Source organism: Andrena cerasifolii, chromosome 2 (assembly GCF_050908995.1).
Source record: "Andrena cerasifolii isolate SP2316 chromosome 2, iyAndCera1_principal, whole genome shotgun sequence".
Taxonomy (NCBI): domain Eukaryota; kingdom Metazoa; phylum Arthropoda; class Insecta; order Hymenoptera; family Andrenidae; genus Andrena; species Andrena cerasifolii.
This window is the reverse complement of record NC_135119.1, coordinates 18,483,963-18,500,000: the sequence shown is the minus strand read 5'-3', so window position 1 is coordinate 18,500,000 and position 16,038 is coordinate 18,483,963. Positions and strand designations below refer to the sequence as shown.

Here is a 16,038-nt window from a genome sequence, read left to right as displayed (position 1 = left end):
ATTCTTAGTGAACGATGAAACCGTGGCTGATTGTTATGCATTAATATGAAAGCTGCTCGTCTCGCTGCTTAGTACTTTCCAACTGCAAAACCCGTGGCATTGAAACGGATATCTGTTAAAATAAATAGTATATAACTTTCGTTATATGCTAACGTAGTAATTACATTACAATGTTTAATTTTCTACTGGCATTTCTCTACTGGCATCTACATGACCCTGCAGTTTTAGCAACGGCTCATAGATGGCGGATGTGTCGACACATGATTGTAGTAGTGAGAATGCTTGTAGCGCTCTTCGCTTTTACCATGTGTTTTCGCGCGCGCGGGTTCTGAATTAAGTGGATAATCCTGTACTAGCGGCATACTGACACGGACAGTGAACAACACGACGCCACATGACTCTCCGCCATCGGTCTTATACAATATACTGCCCCGTCGAGATATAGCGACTAAACCGAGACCCACTCAAGACCACGTGTACTTCCTTTTACTACATATCCGACATTCTTGTTACACTCTTTATCTTTGAATTTTTCTTTCTTCATGTACAAACCAATTTGATATCTCTAGGATCTCGAGCTCCTTTTACGATATCGCTAGATCTCGGCGAGGCGCTAACAACTGCTCGATACCCCCCCCCCCCCCCAAAAAACAGGCGTTTCGCCTAGAACTGTGTGGGGGCACGGCTGGCTTCCTCTAAATAATGCAAACTACATGATATGCTTTCAGTGGCACCTCCAGTGACGCCGACAAAATAAAGCTCGAGCCGCGTAGGACGAATCGACACCAGTCCGGACACGAGAAAATCGTCGACGGCACTTAAAACACCCACCCGCAACAACCCGCAAGCTGATCGATGGGATCGGACGACAGAAAACTTACAACACACACACACGCGCGCGCACACATTCATACGTACACTAATCTCTCTCTAGAAAAGGCAAAAAATAAGAAAAATGAAGAAAAAAACACAGCAAAGACAAATGGAGAAACTGAACAGCAAAGAGGGCGCGTCCAGTTTTGTTTTTTTGTTTCATCGTGCACCGATCGACGCGTGCCTCTTTTCGAGGGTGGTTCCCGGGAGGATTTTTTGGGAAGAGTGGAGGGAAGGATGGAGGGGGGGTGGGGGCGTGGCGTTCGTTCCCGAGACCAAGAGCAATTGATTGGGAGTCGTGCCGAGGTCACGGCGACACAGTGCAAGATAGAACGGCCACGATTCCGAGAGTTCGAGTGCCATCGCGACGAGGAACGTCTAAATCTAACCGGAGCCCCGTGTGTCTAGTCGCCTCGCCGTCTCTCTCGTTGTTCATCGGCGAGATGTCGCGACTAATGGCTGTGTCTGTGTTATGTTGCGGTAAATGGAACGGTGCCGCCGGCAGCGCGAGCTAAACATACAAGCTCGGCTCATTAAAAGAAAAAAACAGAAAAAAAAGGGGAAAAAGAGACAGACACGAACAAGCGGGAATTGGCTCTCGTAATATCAACAAACGCTCTCCACAGGAACGAGCAAAGATAAGAAAATCGAGAAGAGAAAAACGATCGTAGTGGACGTCGATGCAAAGGGGTGATATGCATAGGTCCCCCGCCCTCCCCCCTCCCCCTGCCCGCCGGCTACGCACTGCACCGCCCTATGCCGTTGCTTTTCGTCTTAGTTACCGATCAATCGCGCAACAGAAACCTCTATTTATTCTGTAGATATCTCGTCTATCGTGTTGTCGCCGCAAAAGAGAGAGAAAGAACGATTAAAGTCGGGATTGAAAAGAAAAGGATCACCCCCACCCTCTAACCCTCCACGGTTTCCAGAACTATCGATCTTTAGCGTTGTAGAGCTGCCGAGGCTGCTCCCGATCGGCGCGTTACTTTCTCGTCCATCGTCTGGGAGCTGAGAACTGCCGCGCGCGCGCGCGCGCGCGCCGTTGGTAGAGGCGCCTAGTCGCCGTCTTTAGGTCCCCCCTTTAACACGCTAGACGCATAGAATTCTTCTAACGCAACGATGAAGCTTGTGTCATTTCTTTTCTTTTTCTTCTTCTTCGATTAAAAGGAGTGTACTGTGTAGTCTGAGACAGAAATCCTTGCCTGTCCACCAAGCGTAGGGAATGGTTGAGAAGCTTCGTTTTGCTGGCAACGAGTGTCTATCTGTTTGTCCCTAACTTTCTCATCTTTACAGACAATTGCTATTCTCCCCTTTTCCTCTGACTCTGATACTTCTCAAAGTGCCTTCTATCTTCCCAACGCTTCGTCTCGTTCTGCCTCTATCTAGACCCACCTTCTTCTAACCGTTTCTTCTCTCTGCTAACAAGAAGATTAAATCCTTTCTTCTAATAACCGCCGCATCCAGCCCAGTCTCCCTTATTTCTTCAGCACCTCGCGTCAGCGAACCTTACCAAAGATATCAACCCGGATATCCCAGTCTTCCAGGAAACCTGACGCATAGACTACCAGTCAGGCCCACCACTCTGCTCCCTACCATCGACACGGAAGATCTTTCAGACTGTTCGCTTGAGACGACAATCGGGTCCGCTGGACTCAGTCCCCGCCGACGAGGACGTTCCAGACGTAGCTAGATCTAGTCGACAGTCTTTTTCCCCCGTCGTTGCGCCGAGGACCGTGCCTAGCCGAGGTGGATCCCCATCGAATTCGTGGTTAGGGGGGGCGTCGCGCGGTGCAAGGATCCAAGGGGCAGGCCAGCCGTTGTGGACGGGGCATCCGGCAGCGGAAGCACGCTCCGAGCGCAGTGATCGAACGAGACAACGACGACGACGACGACGACGCAGGACGAGAGAACTGCCGGGATGACGCGGCCGAGCAGTGAACGAAGATGCGTGCACTCCCTTTGCCGAATGTATCCAGTGGTACACCTTTGGGACGAAACAAAAACTGTATTACGATCGCACGTGGCGTAACTTTCGACCCGGGGGGGCGGGAGAGGGGGAGGTGGGGCTTCTGCGCTGCGGCACGGTGAGCGTCGAGGGATCGTCCGTTCATTTCCGTGACTCTCCGGAGGAGGTGTAACCGAGCGACCAGCGGAAGCCTCTTGGTGACCATCGCGCGAAACTTACGCCATTAGAGAGGTCGGCGAAGCTCGCGAGATTCAACCATTGTACATAAAATACGTTACGAGCGCGATGTTCAAAGAGAAAAATTACTATTACTATTATTATTACTATTATTATTATATATTAAGAGACATTAAATATACATATATATATACAGATATTTTTTTTTCGCGAAGAAAGCGCACAGGTACTTAGACAAAGGATCGCGGCGAGCCAACGTGGCGCACGCGATCTGTCCGGGCCTCGAGCGAGAAGGATTCGAATGCGCCTGGAACAAGCTCAACTCGTGCTTTTTCCTTTCTACTTTCTATCACCGATTAATCCTCTCGCAGATAACAGAAGGCGGGATTCTTACTTAGGGAGAGAAATCTCCTCAACTTCGCTCTAGCCCTCCCTGGTTCTTCGTCAAGACTGATGGCTAATTCTCTCGCCAGACCCAAGGAACAGCGCTGAACGGTTCTCGTTTTCTCTCCTCGTTTTTCTTTCGTCAAAGAACCGTCTTCCATCGCGATCGACTGTTGCCAATACGCGGCAACACTGTCGCTGGTCGCTGCTACCGCCGATGCGACACCTAGGACATAGCTTTCGTTTCACGCGTTATTGGAAACGTATTACCACCCCGGATAACATAGATATATGAAGTATCTGTCCCGAAATTATTGTCTGTAATCGCACGCGTAAGAAGTCTCGTGGCCCGCTGACCGACGGCAGCGGACGGTCTCTCAGCTGCCAAGTAATCGACAGCGGAACTGTTGGACCGTGTACCATCAACGCTTACCTTCGATTTTCTATTCTCTCTACGCTCTTTTGCTCGTTCTCTCTGTATCTTCTTATCGTCGTCACATTTCGCCATTTCGCGGAAACCAAAATCATGTCGTTTTCTAAGTAGAAGCCTCGCGTGACGTTCACGAACCCAACATCGTCGAGGAGTTTCCTTGTCGACTTCGCTCGCGCAGTAAGTTATCGAATGTGTACGGTGATCGATAGGAATCCTTCGCTGGATGAACATCGGGACGCATGACGTAATATTCTCAACGTTTCTCGCGCCGCGGCGAAGTCGGCGCCATGTTTTTTTAACGAAGATCCGTGATATTTTCCAATAGTTGCAGTGTACGTTGTATAACGCGGAGTGTAATCGTGTACGGCTCTTTTAATGGGGTAATTAACGGTTGCGCGCGAACGTTCCAATCGTTCTCGCTCGAATCGTCCATATATCAGAGTATATTCGAGGAACGAACTTCATTATTTTCTTCTGAAAGAGCGCCAGAACTTGCGTTATTTTTAATGTTGTACGTCAACAGAGCTCTGTACGAATAAAGGTTTGGAAGTAATGGAGCCTCGTCTTCCCATTCATTATCCCGTTACTATATTAGGTCTTACTCGTCTTAGACTATCTAGTAGACTAGTAGAAATTCATCAGAGTGAAGTAGGTGTGGAGGTGGCCGTTCTCCCACGGCTCTACGGAGCAGGCGAAGAGGAGAAGGAGCCACTGCGGGTCGCGAGCCGCTAGTTCGACATCCCTGCTCTATGTCAAACTCACTCTGAACAAATCACACGTATACAAGCACGCACGCACTTTTCAGCATTTCAACACAGTTCAGAGTAGTTCCTGAGTTGGACGCTGTTCATGAGCAGATGCCACTACATTCAGACCTCAAATTATGGGTCGGTAACACAGTGTGAGTGGCGACACGAACACCCATAGGGTAATAGGTCTATCCTACACCTGGTCTGTGGTATTATATCAATCCTATAATATCGACAGTCGATATAATGAGAAATACTCCGTTTTTTTTTATATTTTTCATGCATGGTGTACATCTTCTTAAATATTTTTCACAGTTACTAAAGTAACTAATTTTCCCAACGTACCATAGTAGCTTCACTTCGCTTCGCAGTATTAGCGAAGTGATTATTTAAAATAAAATTTGCTGCTATTAATCAATAACCAATCTCATGAATAATGTACATTTTTTATAGGAAACAGTAATTTCGTACATGTCAAGTTTCCCGCGTCGATTCAAGCTGTCAGAGGTATGGAAATAGCTGCTTAGACTGATATTATCGATGGCTGTTTTCTTTTTTCATTCAACGTTGCCCCCTCCCCCGCGTGCGACCCACCTAGTGAGAAATAGATTTTGCATTTGGCATCCCTGCGAAAAAGGCATGCTGTCTCGAGACGGCAATAAGATGAAATAAAGCAGAGCTGTGAAAAAAAGTTTTATTTAACCGTGCAGCGCGTTTAGGTAGTACAAATCATAAAAATTAATAGACTAACGATATATTTGACGACGCTGACGCTATGTTTAATATTATTTTTGTAGAGCGAATTGCAAAGCAAGTTTTATATTGATGTTGACTTTTGACTGTGAGAAATACATTTCTGGTACAATTACTCTAGTGGTTCGTTGAACAAGGTAGGGAGGGTCTCTTTGATTCATTATACATTTATATATTTCATTAGAATTATTCGGTAATGATCGATCCACCTTTCTGCGAATAGCCAGCGTTTAAATGCGGCTCTTGTCGCAGCTGAAAATAATTTGCATACATAAGCACTTTTATATAGTAACTCGCCCCGTCTATTTCCACATTAAAAACGCAATTCCGAACGAATCATTCTCACAAGATCTGTTAATGGCTCTCAGGTATTTCTTTCCGATATCACATGTGCAAGGCGATCGAAACTAGTATAAGGGAAGTTGAAAATTACGTGATACCTCGATTAATTGCCGAACATAACCTCACACTCGTTCTTATAACACGGAAAGGAGATGTCAGTTTAGCCAGTATAAACCAATTGTATTACGAATCCGTCGAATCTCCTTAATTTTTCTAATTAATCACATATTTGCTGCGTGGTAAGTAACTTGATCTTCTATCTGTGTGCTGCACTGATATACGTACAAACAGTCTTTATGTAATTTTTTTTTTCATATTCATTGTTAAGGCTACGTTTTATTAATTCATGCTTCTTCCTTTGCCCCAATTCAATTCGAATTAAACGATTCTGTTACGAAAACAACTGGCCTTATGTACTTACAAAGCGCAATGGTTAATTCTAATTGATAGCTCTGTTAGCAAAATACACATTGATTAGCAATATATTTATGAATTATTTCACACAATGCATATCACCGCAGGAACATTCAAACGATAGTTACAGATTTATATATTTAACGGCGATGTGTTTATCAGCAAGTATGTCAAATTGTGGTTTTAGTTTGAAGAGGGATGCCACGCAGCAAACGTAGAGCACCCTCTAGCACAAATCATCATCATACATCTATTGAAATGTCACCTAGTGCCCATGAAGAGGGTATACCAAGGCATCCGTCAAAACGGCTTAGACATACATCTAGGTAAGCTGTATTTTATCATAGTTTTATATTATTTTCTCGAGTAATTGATTCTATCAGACGATAGAATCTCTTGCAATCTTGTTCTACATAGTTATATTTGCAACGAGCATGTATAAGCTTGTATGGTGAAATAATACTAAATAGCGTATATTTACGTTTATCATAAAATGTGTCGACGGCACGATAATGTACAAGGATAGAATAGAAAATTATTCCGAACTTACTTATTTCAGCAGACGATGAAATAATGTTTTGTATTCTGTAAAGCGATGCCGAGGGTAAAACTTATTTAGTAACGTTCCTTCGTATTTGTGGATGAAGTAATTGCTACTCTTTTTCAGTGGAAGGCGTTACACAAAAACGGAAGATGTTTCGAATACCTCGTCCTTTTCCCAAAAGCGTTGTATCACATGGTTTAGGGAATACACAACACCAGACGATTCGGATACTCTAGGGCCGGAGGGAATGGAAAAGTTCTGCGAGGACATCGGCGTTGAACCTGAGAATGTAGTGATGCTCGTTCTCGCATACAAAATGAATGCCCGTCAAATGGGTTTCTTCACACTAAGCGAGTGGTTAAAAGGCCTTTCGGAATTACAGTGTGATTCTATTAGTAAAATACAACAGAAACTTGAGTACCTAAGGAATCAGTTAAATGATCCACATACGTTCAAAGGAATCTACAGATATGCATATGATTTTGCTAGAGTGAGTATCGTTACTTCTGTTTCCAGATATGGGAGAATGTTGTTAACACTTTCACATTGTAGGACAAAGATCAAAGAAGTATGGACATGGAAACTGCAAGAGCTATGTTACAATTACTTTTGGGGAAACATTGGCCACTGTTCTCACAGTTCGCTCAGTTCCTAGATCAATCAAAGTACAAAGTGATTAATAAAGATCAGTGGTGCAACATTTTAGAATTTTCTCGTACAATCAATCATGACTTATCTAATTATGATTTAGACGGAGCATGTATGTACATTCGTAACATCCGCCTGCTAGTAGCTCCTCGAGTTCTTCTCTACGTTTCTTATATAAACTGTTCTTGCAGGGCCAGTAATGCTTGATGAATTTGTTGAATGGTTGAAAATGCAGCGAGGTGAGGAAGCATCGTCAACGGAAGTTAGAGGCAGCTGAAACATTTAATAAAAATAGTCCACTGAAATAAAAAGAACTCATCTCTTCTATCATCATATTTTGTTAATAACGAAATTTCTGTTTATATATCATAACCTCGCAACATTTCAGTTATCGCCATTCGTACTATGTTTTTTTTTATTAATCAGTAATACTGTAAGTAGCTTATCTTAATATGATTTTGTAGTATGTTCTAAACAGTCTCTACTTAGAAACTCTCTAGATCATTCTCAATTACTTATCACCATCTATAGCTGATCCAGAGTTCGTCGCAGAAACTCTTGTGATTGAAAATAGAACTATTTTGATATAAGATTTACTTATGCAATTAATGAAATCTAATTTCAAGTATGAATTAAAAATGAAACGAAGGAAAATAATATTTGAAAATCGATGGACTTTAACGTAGGCAGAAAATCATTATTTTGCCTTTCGCATCTCGCAATTCATAGATCGACAACTAATTATAAGAGACTTACATTCCGAGTAATTTTATTTCATATGAAGATTCCATGAGTTTACGAATTTATTTGTATATATGTATGCGAAACTCTGTTTAAATACGTTTGATAAAAAGTTTCACAAAATTTAAATACCATGTGTCGATGTCACAGCAGAATACCTAATAATTACAGACACTATTATGTAGATTCATGAATAAAATTACATGTATGCTATATAAGTACTATTACAATGTTTAATATCTGAAATACAATAGGACACGTTGGAACATATTACGTACACGACATTAAGCATTTCTTAGAAATGCCACGAATATTAATGTAAATTAGAAGATTAAGTCTCTTATTAAAATATTCTACCATTTATAAAATCCAATTGGAATTAAATTATTCAGAAGCATCGTGCTCTGAAAATTAGGAACCTTGAACCGTAAATTTAATGTGTATAAAATTCCATTTAATTCTTGTTTTGACATTAAAGGAAATTATATTCGAATCTGTTTTTAAATTATATACCTGTTGTCACGAAAATTTTTGCGACGAGCGCGATGGATTAGTGTATGGTGATCGTTGGAGTAATTCTGTAATATATTTTAGTCGAATCAAACTAGTTAACTTTTATCGATTAGCGAAATATTTGGACGTACATTGCAATTTCGAAATATACCGCATGAATCTTTTTTCAAGTAATAATAAGGAGATAGGTAATCATTGTAATTGCAATTACCAGTTAGTTTAATTATTAAATTAAATTTGTTTACGTATATGTATATTTTCTCCTGCATGTGTACTTCTATTATAAATAACGTCATTAGCAATATAATAATGAAATTGAATTTCGAGTCTCGCTCGTGACTTCCAAATTAATAGTAACCTTTAAACTCATGGATGAAAAGTATCTAATGGAAAATTATAAACTCATACATAACAAACGAATTAGAAACAAGGATTTAAAATTATTGTATGCCGCTGCAATGTAACTGCCATGTGGAGAATGTAATGTAACGAAGGACGTGAAATAATAAAATACTTTTTTCAATACCCGTTTCTTCGTTACTTCTACAAAAACTGAACGCCGCGACGATAATTCTATTTTAATAAATCTTTCATCGCGCTACTAGCGGACATCGTTCGGTACATTCGAAAGTCGCGCCAATATTCTCTATTATAGTGATCCTCTGGGGAGTGATCGGTTAACCGCAGCCATTTTGGAGCAAAACCGGAAATAACATAACCTAAACCATATCTATCTCTTTCTATCAGTATTTCTCTCTCCCTTTCTGAAAGTATTTCTGTCTCTTTCTATCAGTATTCCTGTCTCTTTCTTTTTTACAGTTTCTTTCTCTGTCTACTTCCGCTTTTGCTCCAAATCGCGGCAACCAATCAGCGACGATACACATTGTTCCGATCACTGCCTAGAGAATCACTACTCTATTACACAAATATATATATATATATATATAGCTATTTATAGAACCTTCCATTTAGAATTTACAAAAGGCGTGCGTTTCCTATGCCGTGATTCCAATACGAAATGTATAGAACGATGCACCGTGATTCTATGTACCTAAATAAATATACGTTGAGCAGTTCATGTACAGTAATATATATAAAATGTCTGGTTAATGAGGTTAGGATATAGCCAGGATGATTACGAATGTATGCAGGAAAAACCTATTTTAATCCGACCATTAATACTTTCGTTCGGATCGTGGGGCGAACACAGTTTAAAATAAACTTGAAACCATCGAGTATAATCTGGACGGTTCCAAGTCCTTTTTAACGCGATGAGGAAGCGGTGCAAGCCTCAGTACCGCATCGCACCGATTCGAAAAAGTTGCCGGTGATTGAACTTAAGGAACACACCCGTGATCCGTCAAAGAAATTTCTACGATTTATAATATTAATCTTCTAGTACGTATTCTAATGATATTACCTATCGTTTCTTAATACTTTCACAATCAATTTCGTCCATTTAAGGTTTGACCTGATATTAAATAATTCAATAATTCAAGACAATTTAATTTACTTGGTCTCGTTGAATGAAGACATTCTGCCAAGAAATTTATTCGAATGTTTTTTTCAGTCGAGAAACTTCCAATTATGACGAAAGCTACGAATCTAAGTGCACAGGAATGGAAGGAGAAGGGTAACGAGGAGTTCAACAAAGGGAATTGGTCAGAAGCTTTAAGTTGTTACACGAACGCATTAAAACTTACAACGGAAGACAATGCTGACAAAGCTGTGTACCACAAAAATCGTGCTGCCACGTATTTGAAACAAGGAGAATATAAGAAAGCTATTAAGGACTGTGACGAAGCTCTTAAAATATGTCCAAATGACCCTAAAGCGTTATTTCGCAGATGTCAAGCTTTAGAAGCATTGGAACGATTCGAGGAAGCATATCGAGATGCGAGATATATTATCTCTGTGGATCCTGGCAACAAGGCAATTCAACCCGTCGTTGCACGCTTGCATGAAATTGTACAGGAGAGACACAGGGAAAGCTCGCGCGTCAGTGCGAAGGTTTGTAGTTACATAATATTGTAGGATCAATTATTAGGCATTCGCTAAACCATGACAGTATAAATTAAAGCTTATTACAATATTCTTCTTCGAAAGGTAACACAAATGATGGACATAGCTTTTGATATGACGAGAGACAGCGAACAGCGACAAACAGCAATGAACAATTTGCTTGTCCTTGCTCGGGAAAGAGCGGGAGCGGAGCTAATGTTTAAGGAGGGAGTCGTCAACAAGATAACGAAAAGCCTAAAACTCGAGAAAAATGAAGAGATCATAACAATTGGAATTCGAATCATGGCGGAATTATGTACAGATAATATAAGTCGGACTGAAAGTATCCTGAAAGATATCGGCGTACCTTGGTGTCTAGAAATGATCAACAGTAAGATCTCGGAAAGAGTGAATGCTGGCCAATATTACCTGCAGGTTGGTAAACTTCACAAGTATGGATAATTATGGTTCTGTTGAAACATGTATCTAAATGTAAAATTATGTTTCAGACTATACTTAACGCTTACAGTGGGATGGATAACAAACCCGATACAAAACCGAATAAAGAATTATGTGACAAATATAACAAGGAGATTGATACGATCTTGTCTTGTTTACTATACAGCGTAACAAGTAGAACAATCTCAGGGTTGTGTAGAGATGCAATTATAGAACTCATTATACGCAATATTCACTACACAGCATTAAGCTGGGCAGAACGATTGGTGGACCTTCGTGGTTTACAGCGTCTTATGGAAGTAGCGAGTGAACTCGAAGAATACAAGTATGAATCTGCAATGGACATAACAGCGTCTACCAGGACCGTGACCAGTGTATGCTTGGCGAGAATTTATGAAAATATGTATTACGATGCAGCAAAAGAAAAGTTCAGAAGCGCTATAGATGAATTCATCAACGACAAATTACTCACACCCGACACTGAGTCTACGGTAAGCGGCATATCTTATTTACATTCCATGGGAATGTTTTTTTAAGAACTGTAGTTCTCTCTCTGTAGGTCTGTAGACCTCTGTCATATTTATTTCACGTTTTCAAACAGGTCCGCGTTGTGGTTGCAATAACAACTTTGTTGCTCGGTCCATTGGACGTTGGGAACACAATAATTGCTAAGCAGGGTATTTTGGAAATGATACTTGTTATGGCAAGCACAGATGATGTGTTGCAACAGAAGGTCGCTTGCGAGTGTATCGTTGCTGCCGCATCCAAAAAGGACAAAGCTACTGCTATTATAAATCAAGGCGTGAATATATTGAAAAAATTGTATAACTCTAAGGACGATTCTATTAAAGTGCGCGCTTTGGTAGGATTATGTAAATTGGGTAGCTCGGGCGGTACGGATGCAACGATAAGGCCGTTTGCCGATGGGGCAACGAAGAAATTAGCCGAAGCATGCAGAAGGTTCCTGATCAATCCTAAAAAACAGAAGGACATGAGAAGATGGGCAGTAGAAGGACTATCTTATCTCACGTTTGATGCTGAAGTGAAAGAGAAATTAATCGAAGACAACGAGGCGATCCAAGCGATGATAGAACTTGCTAGAACTGGAGACCAATCTGCGGTCTATGGCGTTGTCACGACGCTAGTGAATTTGTGTAATGCCTACGACAAGCAGGAAATTATACCGGAAATGTTAGAGTTGGCCAAGTTTGCGAAGCATCATATACCCGAAGAACACGAGCTCGATGATATAGACTTTGTGAACAAGAGACTAATCTCGCTGGCTAAAGCTGGAGTTACGACTGCGCTGGTCAGCCTTTCCAAAACGGACAGCCAGAACAGCAAAGAACTGATAGCGCGCGTTTTCAATGCGATCTGCAGTCAACAAGATGTGAGGGGGATCATTGTTCAGCAAGGTGCAGCAAAGGCACTTCTGCCATTGGCCTTAGACGGAACGGACAAAGGAAAGAAGCAAGCATCGCAAGCTCTGGCACGTTTAGGAATTACGATCAATCCAGAAGTTGCGTTCCCTGGGCAAAGGATAATGGAAGTAGTCCGGCCATTCGTAAATCTTCTGAAGCCTGAGTGTTCCGCGTTTGAGAACTTCGAGGCCTTGATGGCTTTATGCAACCTGGCCGGTGTTAACGATAGCGTTAGGAAACGAATTCTGAAGGAAGGAGGCTTCCAAAAGGTTGAAGCATACATGTACGAAGATCACGATATGCTCAAACGTGCGGCCACTCAAGTTATAAATAACTTAATGATGTGCGAGGATACCATAAAGTATTACGAGTCTGAGAATGACAGAGTTAAATACCTAGTAATTCTTTGCGAAGATGAAGACATAGATACCAGCATGGCAGCAGCAGGTGCTTTAGCGATGTTGACATCGGTCAGCAAAGCAGCATGCATCAAAATATTTGACTCGAAGGATTGGCTGGAATCGTTACGTTTCTTGCTAGCTAATCCAAATCCTGCTTTACAACATAGAGGAGTTACAATTGTTTCGAACATGGTGCGAAGCACAAAAGACGTCGCAACCAGATTAATTGAAACCGATGTAATGGAGATTCTAATGGCTTTAACCAAGAGCGATACAGTGGATAATCAAAGGATAAAGGAATTAGCGGCTGGCGCGTTAGAAGCCGCGGCAGAATGGAAGCTTATTAGAAGTTCCGACGAAGGGCAAACATCACGAAATACTGATAATTTGGACAATGTTGAATAAATGTGTAATTTCTGCTTAAATTGGTTATGATTTTATAAAACATGAAATATATACGTAAGGCTGATTATATTTCAGAATATCATAAAGTGCCTAAAAAAGTGTTCAGCTTCGTCTTTTGCACCAATTAGTGCAAGGAAGAGTGTAGATATCGAAGTATCTTTTTTCCTTGTCTTTAGGCATAACCGAACCATAGAAGTGTTGCATTTATTAACAATATCATATCATATATTATTGTTATTTAACAAAATAAAATTATTTATTTTATATAAATACTTGCGTATTATATGTTTGCATATGTGCATATGTATATGTACAAATCACAAGATATGCGGTATTTTCATTATAATAAAACTAAATGTAATATTAATTTTCATTACCTTTCGATACATATATTTTTTCCCATAAGAGTCTGTCAAAAATAATCAACAATTACAGGAGTCAGAAATACGTTATAATTTAAAAAATGGATGGTTTAAGGCTTGGTCCGCTGTGAAACGTGTTTTGTGGTCTAAATCCAATAGTCTTAGTAAAAGATGATAGGCTTCTTTTGGAAATTGAGTGTCCGACGATACCTTAAAATATTTTACAAATATTCCTTATAAATTCTGCTATGAAAGAGATCTTTTAAAACGATATTTCAGTGTTCGATCATGTTTGTAAATAAATGATAAATTAAAATACCTGCTCGTATACGCTATGATCTTTACTATTTAAACCCTTATTTCTCTTTTGCAACTTCTGACATAAAGACACAATGTCGACCCCGGGTATATCTTCATTAAAGATAATTTTTTTCCCTGAATTGGCAAAGAAAACGTTGGAGAAATGATAAATAAATCGAACGCAAATTGGAGAAAATAAAATGTTTCCCGATAGAAATGAAACGAAGCGAAACATATTCTTAATACCTAATTTCTGTGCGCACTGCTGCATTTTAGCCGACCCAAATATAGTCGTTATTTCTGCTAAAGCTGTACAATCATCTGGAGAATGAAAAAATGGTTGGGTACCACTGAGGATGCATAGCATCATTACTCCACTCGCCCAAACATCAATCGCCGGTGTTTGCGAAGGATGTTTTAATAAAACCTCGGGTGCGCGAAATCCAGGCGTGCCAGCTCTCGGAGCCGTCTGCTCTGGCCTCAAAGTACACAACGAACAGACTTTTGGTTTGGCGAAACAATAACATTTCTCTCCTGTAACTTTCTTTCTTGAAATAAGAGACTGATTTAAACTATTCTGGAAAAATATTTGAAGAGAATGATGGTAAGATACGATGCTTCTCGAAAATAAAGCTATAGTCTGATTTTCGAGAGTTGAGACTTGAGGCGAGTCCCTCGGACGGAGCGTGCACGCCGCTTGCAATCCATAGCGTACCATTGGTTCCTAAGGAGGAACCATACTGCGTCCGAGGGACCCGCCTCAGGTCTCAACTCTCGAAAATCCAAGTATAGCACTGTTTGCTTTTATAATTATAAATGTTTACTTCGTCTGATCTCTTCCGTTTGAAAGATTGCATCTCGGAAGTAATCGGTTTAGGGTTGTTAAACTTCTCTTTAGCTACATATTCCTGTGCTAAACCAAAGTCCACTAACACATATCTGCAACAAAAGAATGAAATGATATATTGGGTATTAATTTCATAAGACAATCTCGTATTGAAGTAATTTATACACGTTCACCTTTTATTGCACCTATCATATAAGAAATTACTAGGCTTAACATCTCTATGTATAATGTTAAATTGATGAACCCTTCGCAACGCGGTCAATAATGCTATCATGTAATCCTTTGTTTCTTGAACAGTCATGTCTTGTACGTAGTCCTATTTAAAGAAAATTATTAACTCGCAGCTTCCATATGAGATTCTATAAAATTAACTGAAATCTCAACAATAAGATACCGCAAATCTGTCGTGTCTCATGTATGGCATTACAAATACCACTGTTTCAAAACTTCTTAAGCACAACTCCAATCCGACCACGTAATCCTGTCCACTGTAAAGAAGTTCATTTACCATACTTTAGTATACAAGCGCATAAATATCCTTACGCATACGAAAATGATGAAGTATTACCCTATCTGTTGCATACATTGCAATTCACGTTCAATCTTTTCAGGATGACGAGTGGGAACCAAATGCTTTAGCGCAAACTTCTTAGATCCATCGGAAGCTTTTAACGTAGCCAGGAACACGGAGCTGAACGTTCCTTCGCCTACCTTTCCATGTATGTAGAATAAATCTTTCAACAATGGAATCGTATTTTTAAGGGCAACAACGTTATCTGTTTCTGAAAGTATAGATACCCTGTTACTTCCCTTTTATTAGATCGCAAACGCTTTCTGTGATTAAAATGAAATAACAAATCTTTCACCATCCTCGTTAACCTCTTCCACTCGAGTTTTCTTCTCCATAATTTTGATTTATCATATAACACGGACGATCGTAGAATCACGATGCTATTTTGTCAATTATTTTATTCATGAAAATAGTAACTATAGTCTTTAACATTGCAATAAAGTAACTGTCACGTGCATGATAACCTGTCAGAGCCATCGGACGTTGGCGCCATTAAAAAAAACTCAAACTATACATCTGTTTACAGTTTGTGGATAATATTCATACTTGAGGAGTACACACAGACGAAGTATCATACGCGGCCCAAAATATCATTCTAACTACACAATTACACGGCGAACAGTGGCCCACTTCACACGGCTGGCGTCTGCTTCACGAACACTTCTACGAATACTTTTTTTTATTGCTTTCACCTATGTATGTACATATATATGTATGTATTGTTGCGCGATTCC

At 40.4% G+C, this 16,038-nt stretch overlaps 4 protein-coding genes across 16 annotated transcripts in view; 3 read left to right on the top strand and 1 right to left on the bottom strand.

The window, feature by feature from the left end:
• Serca (ATPase sarcoplasmic/endoplasmic reticulum Ca2+ transporting SERCA) overlaps positions 1–3,207 on the top strand; it is a 54,528-nt gene extending 51,321 nt beyond the window's left edge. For all 6 annotated transcript variants that reach the window (XM_076806674.1, XM_076806670.1, XM_076806669.1 and 3 more), the window contains one exon: positions 729–3,207. In XM_076806674.1, coding sequence (XP_076662789.1) covers positions 729–757 — 29 coding nt within the window. In that variant the 3' untranslated portion in view covers positions 758–3,207. The remainder of the gene's footprint in view (positions 1–728) is intronic.
• A 1,957-nt stretch (positions 3,208–5,164) lies between these two features.
• Sccro4 (DCN1-like protein SCCRO4) lies at positions 5,165–9,062 on the top strand. Of its 5 annotated transcripts, XM_076830488.1 has the most exons (7): positions 5,165–5,301; positions 5,380–5,472; positions 5,704–5,916; positions 6,279–6,417; positions 6,759–7,125; positions 7,188–7,395; positions 7,475–9,062. In XM_076830488.1, exons 4-7 carry the CDS (start codon positions 6,290–6,292, stop codon positions 7,558–7,560), a joined length of 789 nt encoding a protein of 262 aa, XP_076686603.1. In that variant the 5' UTR covers positions 5,165–5,301; positions 5,380–5,472; positions 5,704–5,916; positions 6,279–6,289; the 3' UTR covers positions 7,561–9,062. The 5 variants fall into 5 exon arrangements, with proteins under 5 accessions (XP_076686603.1, XP_076686604.1, XP_076686602.1 ...); XM_076830489.1 differs by lacking the exon at positions 5,704–5,916; XM_076830487.1 differs by having other exon boundaries at positions 5,223–5,472.
• A 500-nt stretch (positions 9,063–9,562) lies between these two features.
• Unc-45 (unc-45 myosin chaperone) lies at positions 9,563–13,921 on the top strand. Of its 2 annotated transcripts, none has more exons than XM_076830395.1 (5): positions 9,563–9,935; positions 10,108–10,547; positions 10,644–10,973; positions 11,048–11,488; positions 11,599–13,921. In XM_076830395.1, exons 2-5 carry the CDS (start codon positions 10,125–10,127, stop codon positions 13,222–13,224), a joined length of 2,820 nt encoding a protein of 939 aa, XP_076686510.1. In that variant the 5' UTR covers positions 9,563–9,935; positions 10,108–10,124; the 3' UTR covers positions 13,225–13,921. The 2 variants fall into 2 exon arrangements, with proteins under 2 accessions (XP_076686510.1, XP_076686511.1); XM_076830396.1 differs by having other exon boundaries at positions 9,563–10,001.
• Positions 13,588–15,862, bottom strand: LOC143378581 (cell division cycle 7-related protein kinase). 3 transcript variants are annotated; one of them, XM_076830398.1, is made up of 8 exons: positions 15,600–15,861; positions 15,302–15,509; positions 15,128–15,221; positions 14,907–15,049; positions 14,711–14,825; positions 14,133–14,463; positions 13,906–14,021; positions 13,588–13,796 (listed from the first exon to the last, which is right to left on the bottom strand). In XM_076830398.1, exons 1-8 carry the CDS (start codon positions 15,637–15,639, stop codon positions 13,674–13,676), a joined length of 1,170 nt encoding a protein of 389 aa, XP_076686513.1. In that variant the 5' UTR covers positions 15,640–15,861; the 3' UTR covers positions 13,588–13,673. The 3 variants fall into 3 exon arrangements, with proteins under 3 accessions (XP_076686513.1, XP_076686512.1, XP_076686514.1); XM_076830397.1 differs by having other exon boundaries at positions 15,302–15,515; positions 15,600–15,858; XM_076830399.1 differs by lacking the exon at positions 13,906–14,021 and having other exon boundaries at positions 15,302–15,515; positions 15,600–15,862.
• Between the last annotated feature and the right edge of the window lie 176 nt (positions 15,863–16,038).

Bases quoted from the DNA above. Each gene is read 5' to 3' on its own strand.
- Sccro4 (XM_076830489.1), top strand. From the start codon at position 6,290: ATGCCACGCAGCAAACGTAGAGCACCCTCTAGCACAAATCATCATCAT. The intron at 6,418-6,758 runs GTAAGCTGTATT...ACTCTTTTTCAG, and splicing joins CGGCTTAGACATACATCTAG to TGGAAGGCGTTACACAAAAA. The intron at 7,126-7,187 runs GTGAGTATCGTT...TTCACATTGTAG, and splicing joins ATGCATATGATTTTGCTAGA to GACAAAGATCAAAGAAGTAT.
- Unc-45 (XM_076830395.1), top strand. From the start codon at position 10,125: ATGACGAAAGCTACGAATCTAAGTGCACAGGAATGGAAGGAGAAGGGT. The intron at 10,974-11,047 runs GTTGGTAAACTT...ATTATGTTTCAG, and splicing joins CTGGCCAATATTACCTGCAG to ACTATACTTAACGCTTACAG. The intron at 11,489-11,598 runs GTAAGCGGCATA...GTTTTCAAACAG, and splicing joins CACCCGACACTGAGTCTACG to GTCCGCGTTGTGGTTGCAAT.
- LOC143378581 (XM_076830397.1), bottom strand. From the start codon at position 15,639: ATGGAGAAGAAAACTCGAGTGGAAGAGGTTAACGAGGATG. The intron at 15,222-15,301 runs GTAATACTTCAT...ACTTCTTTACAG, and splicing joins CAATGTATGCAACAGATAGG to TGGACAGGATTACGTGGTCG. The intron at 13,797-13,905 runs GTATTTTAATTT...AAATATTTTAAG, and splicing joins ATCATAGCGTATACGAGCAG to GTATCGTCGGACACTCAATT.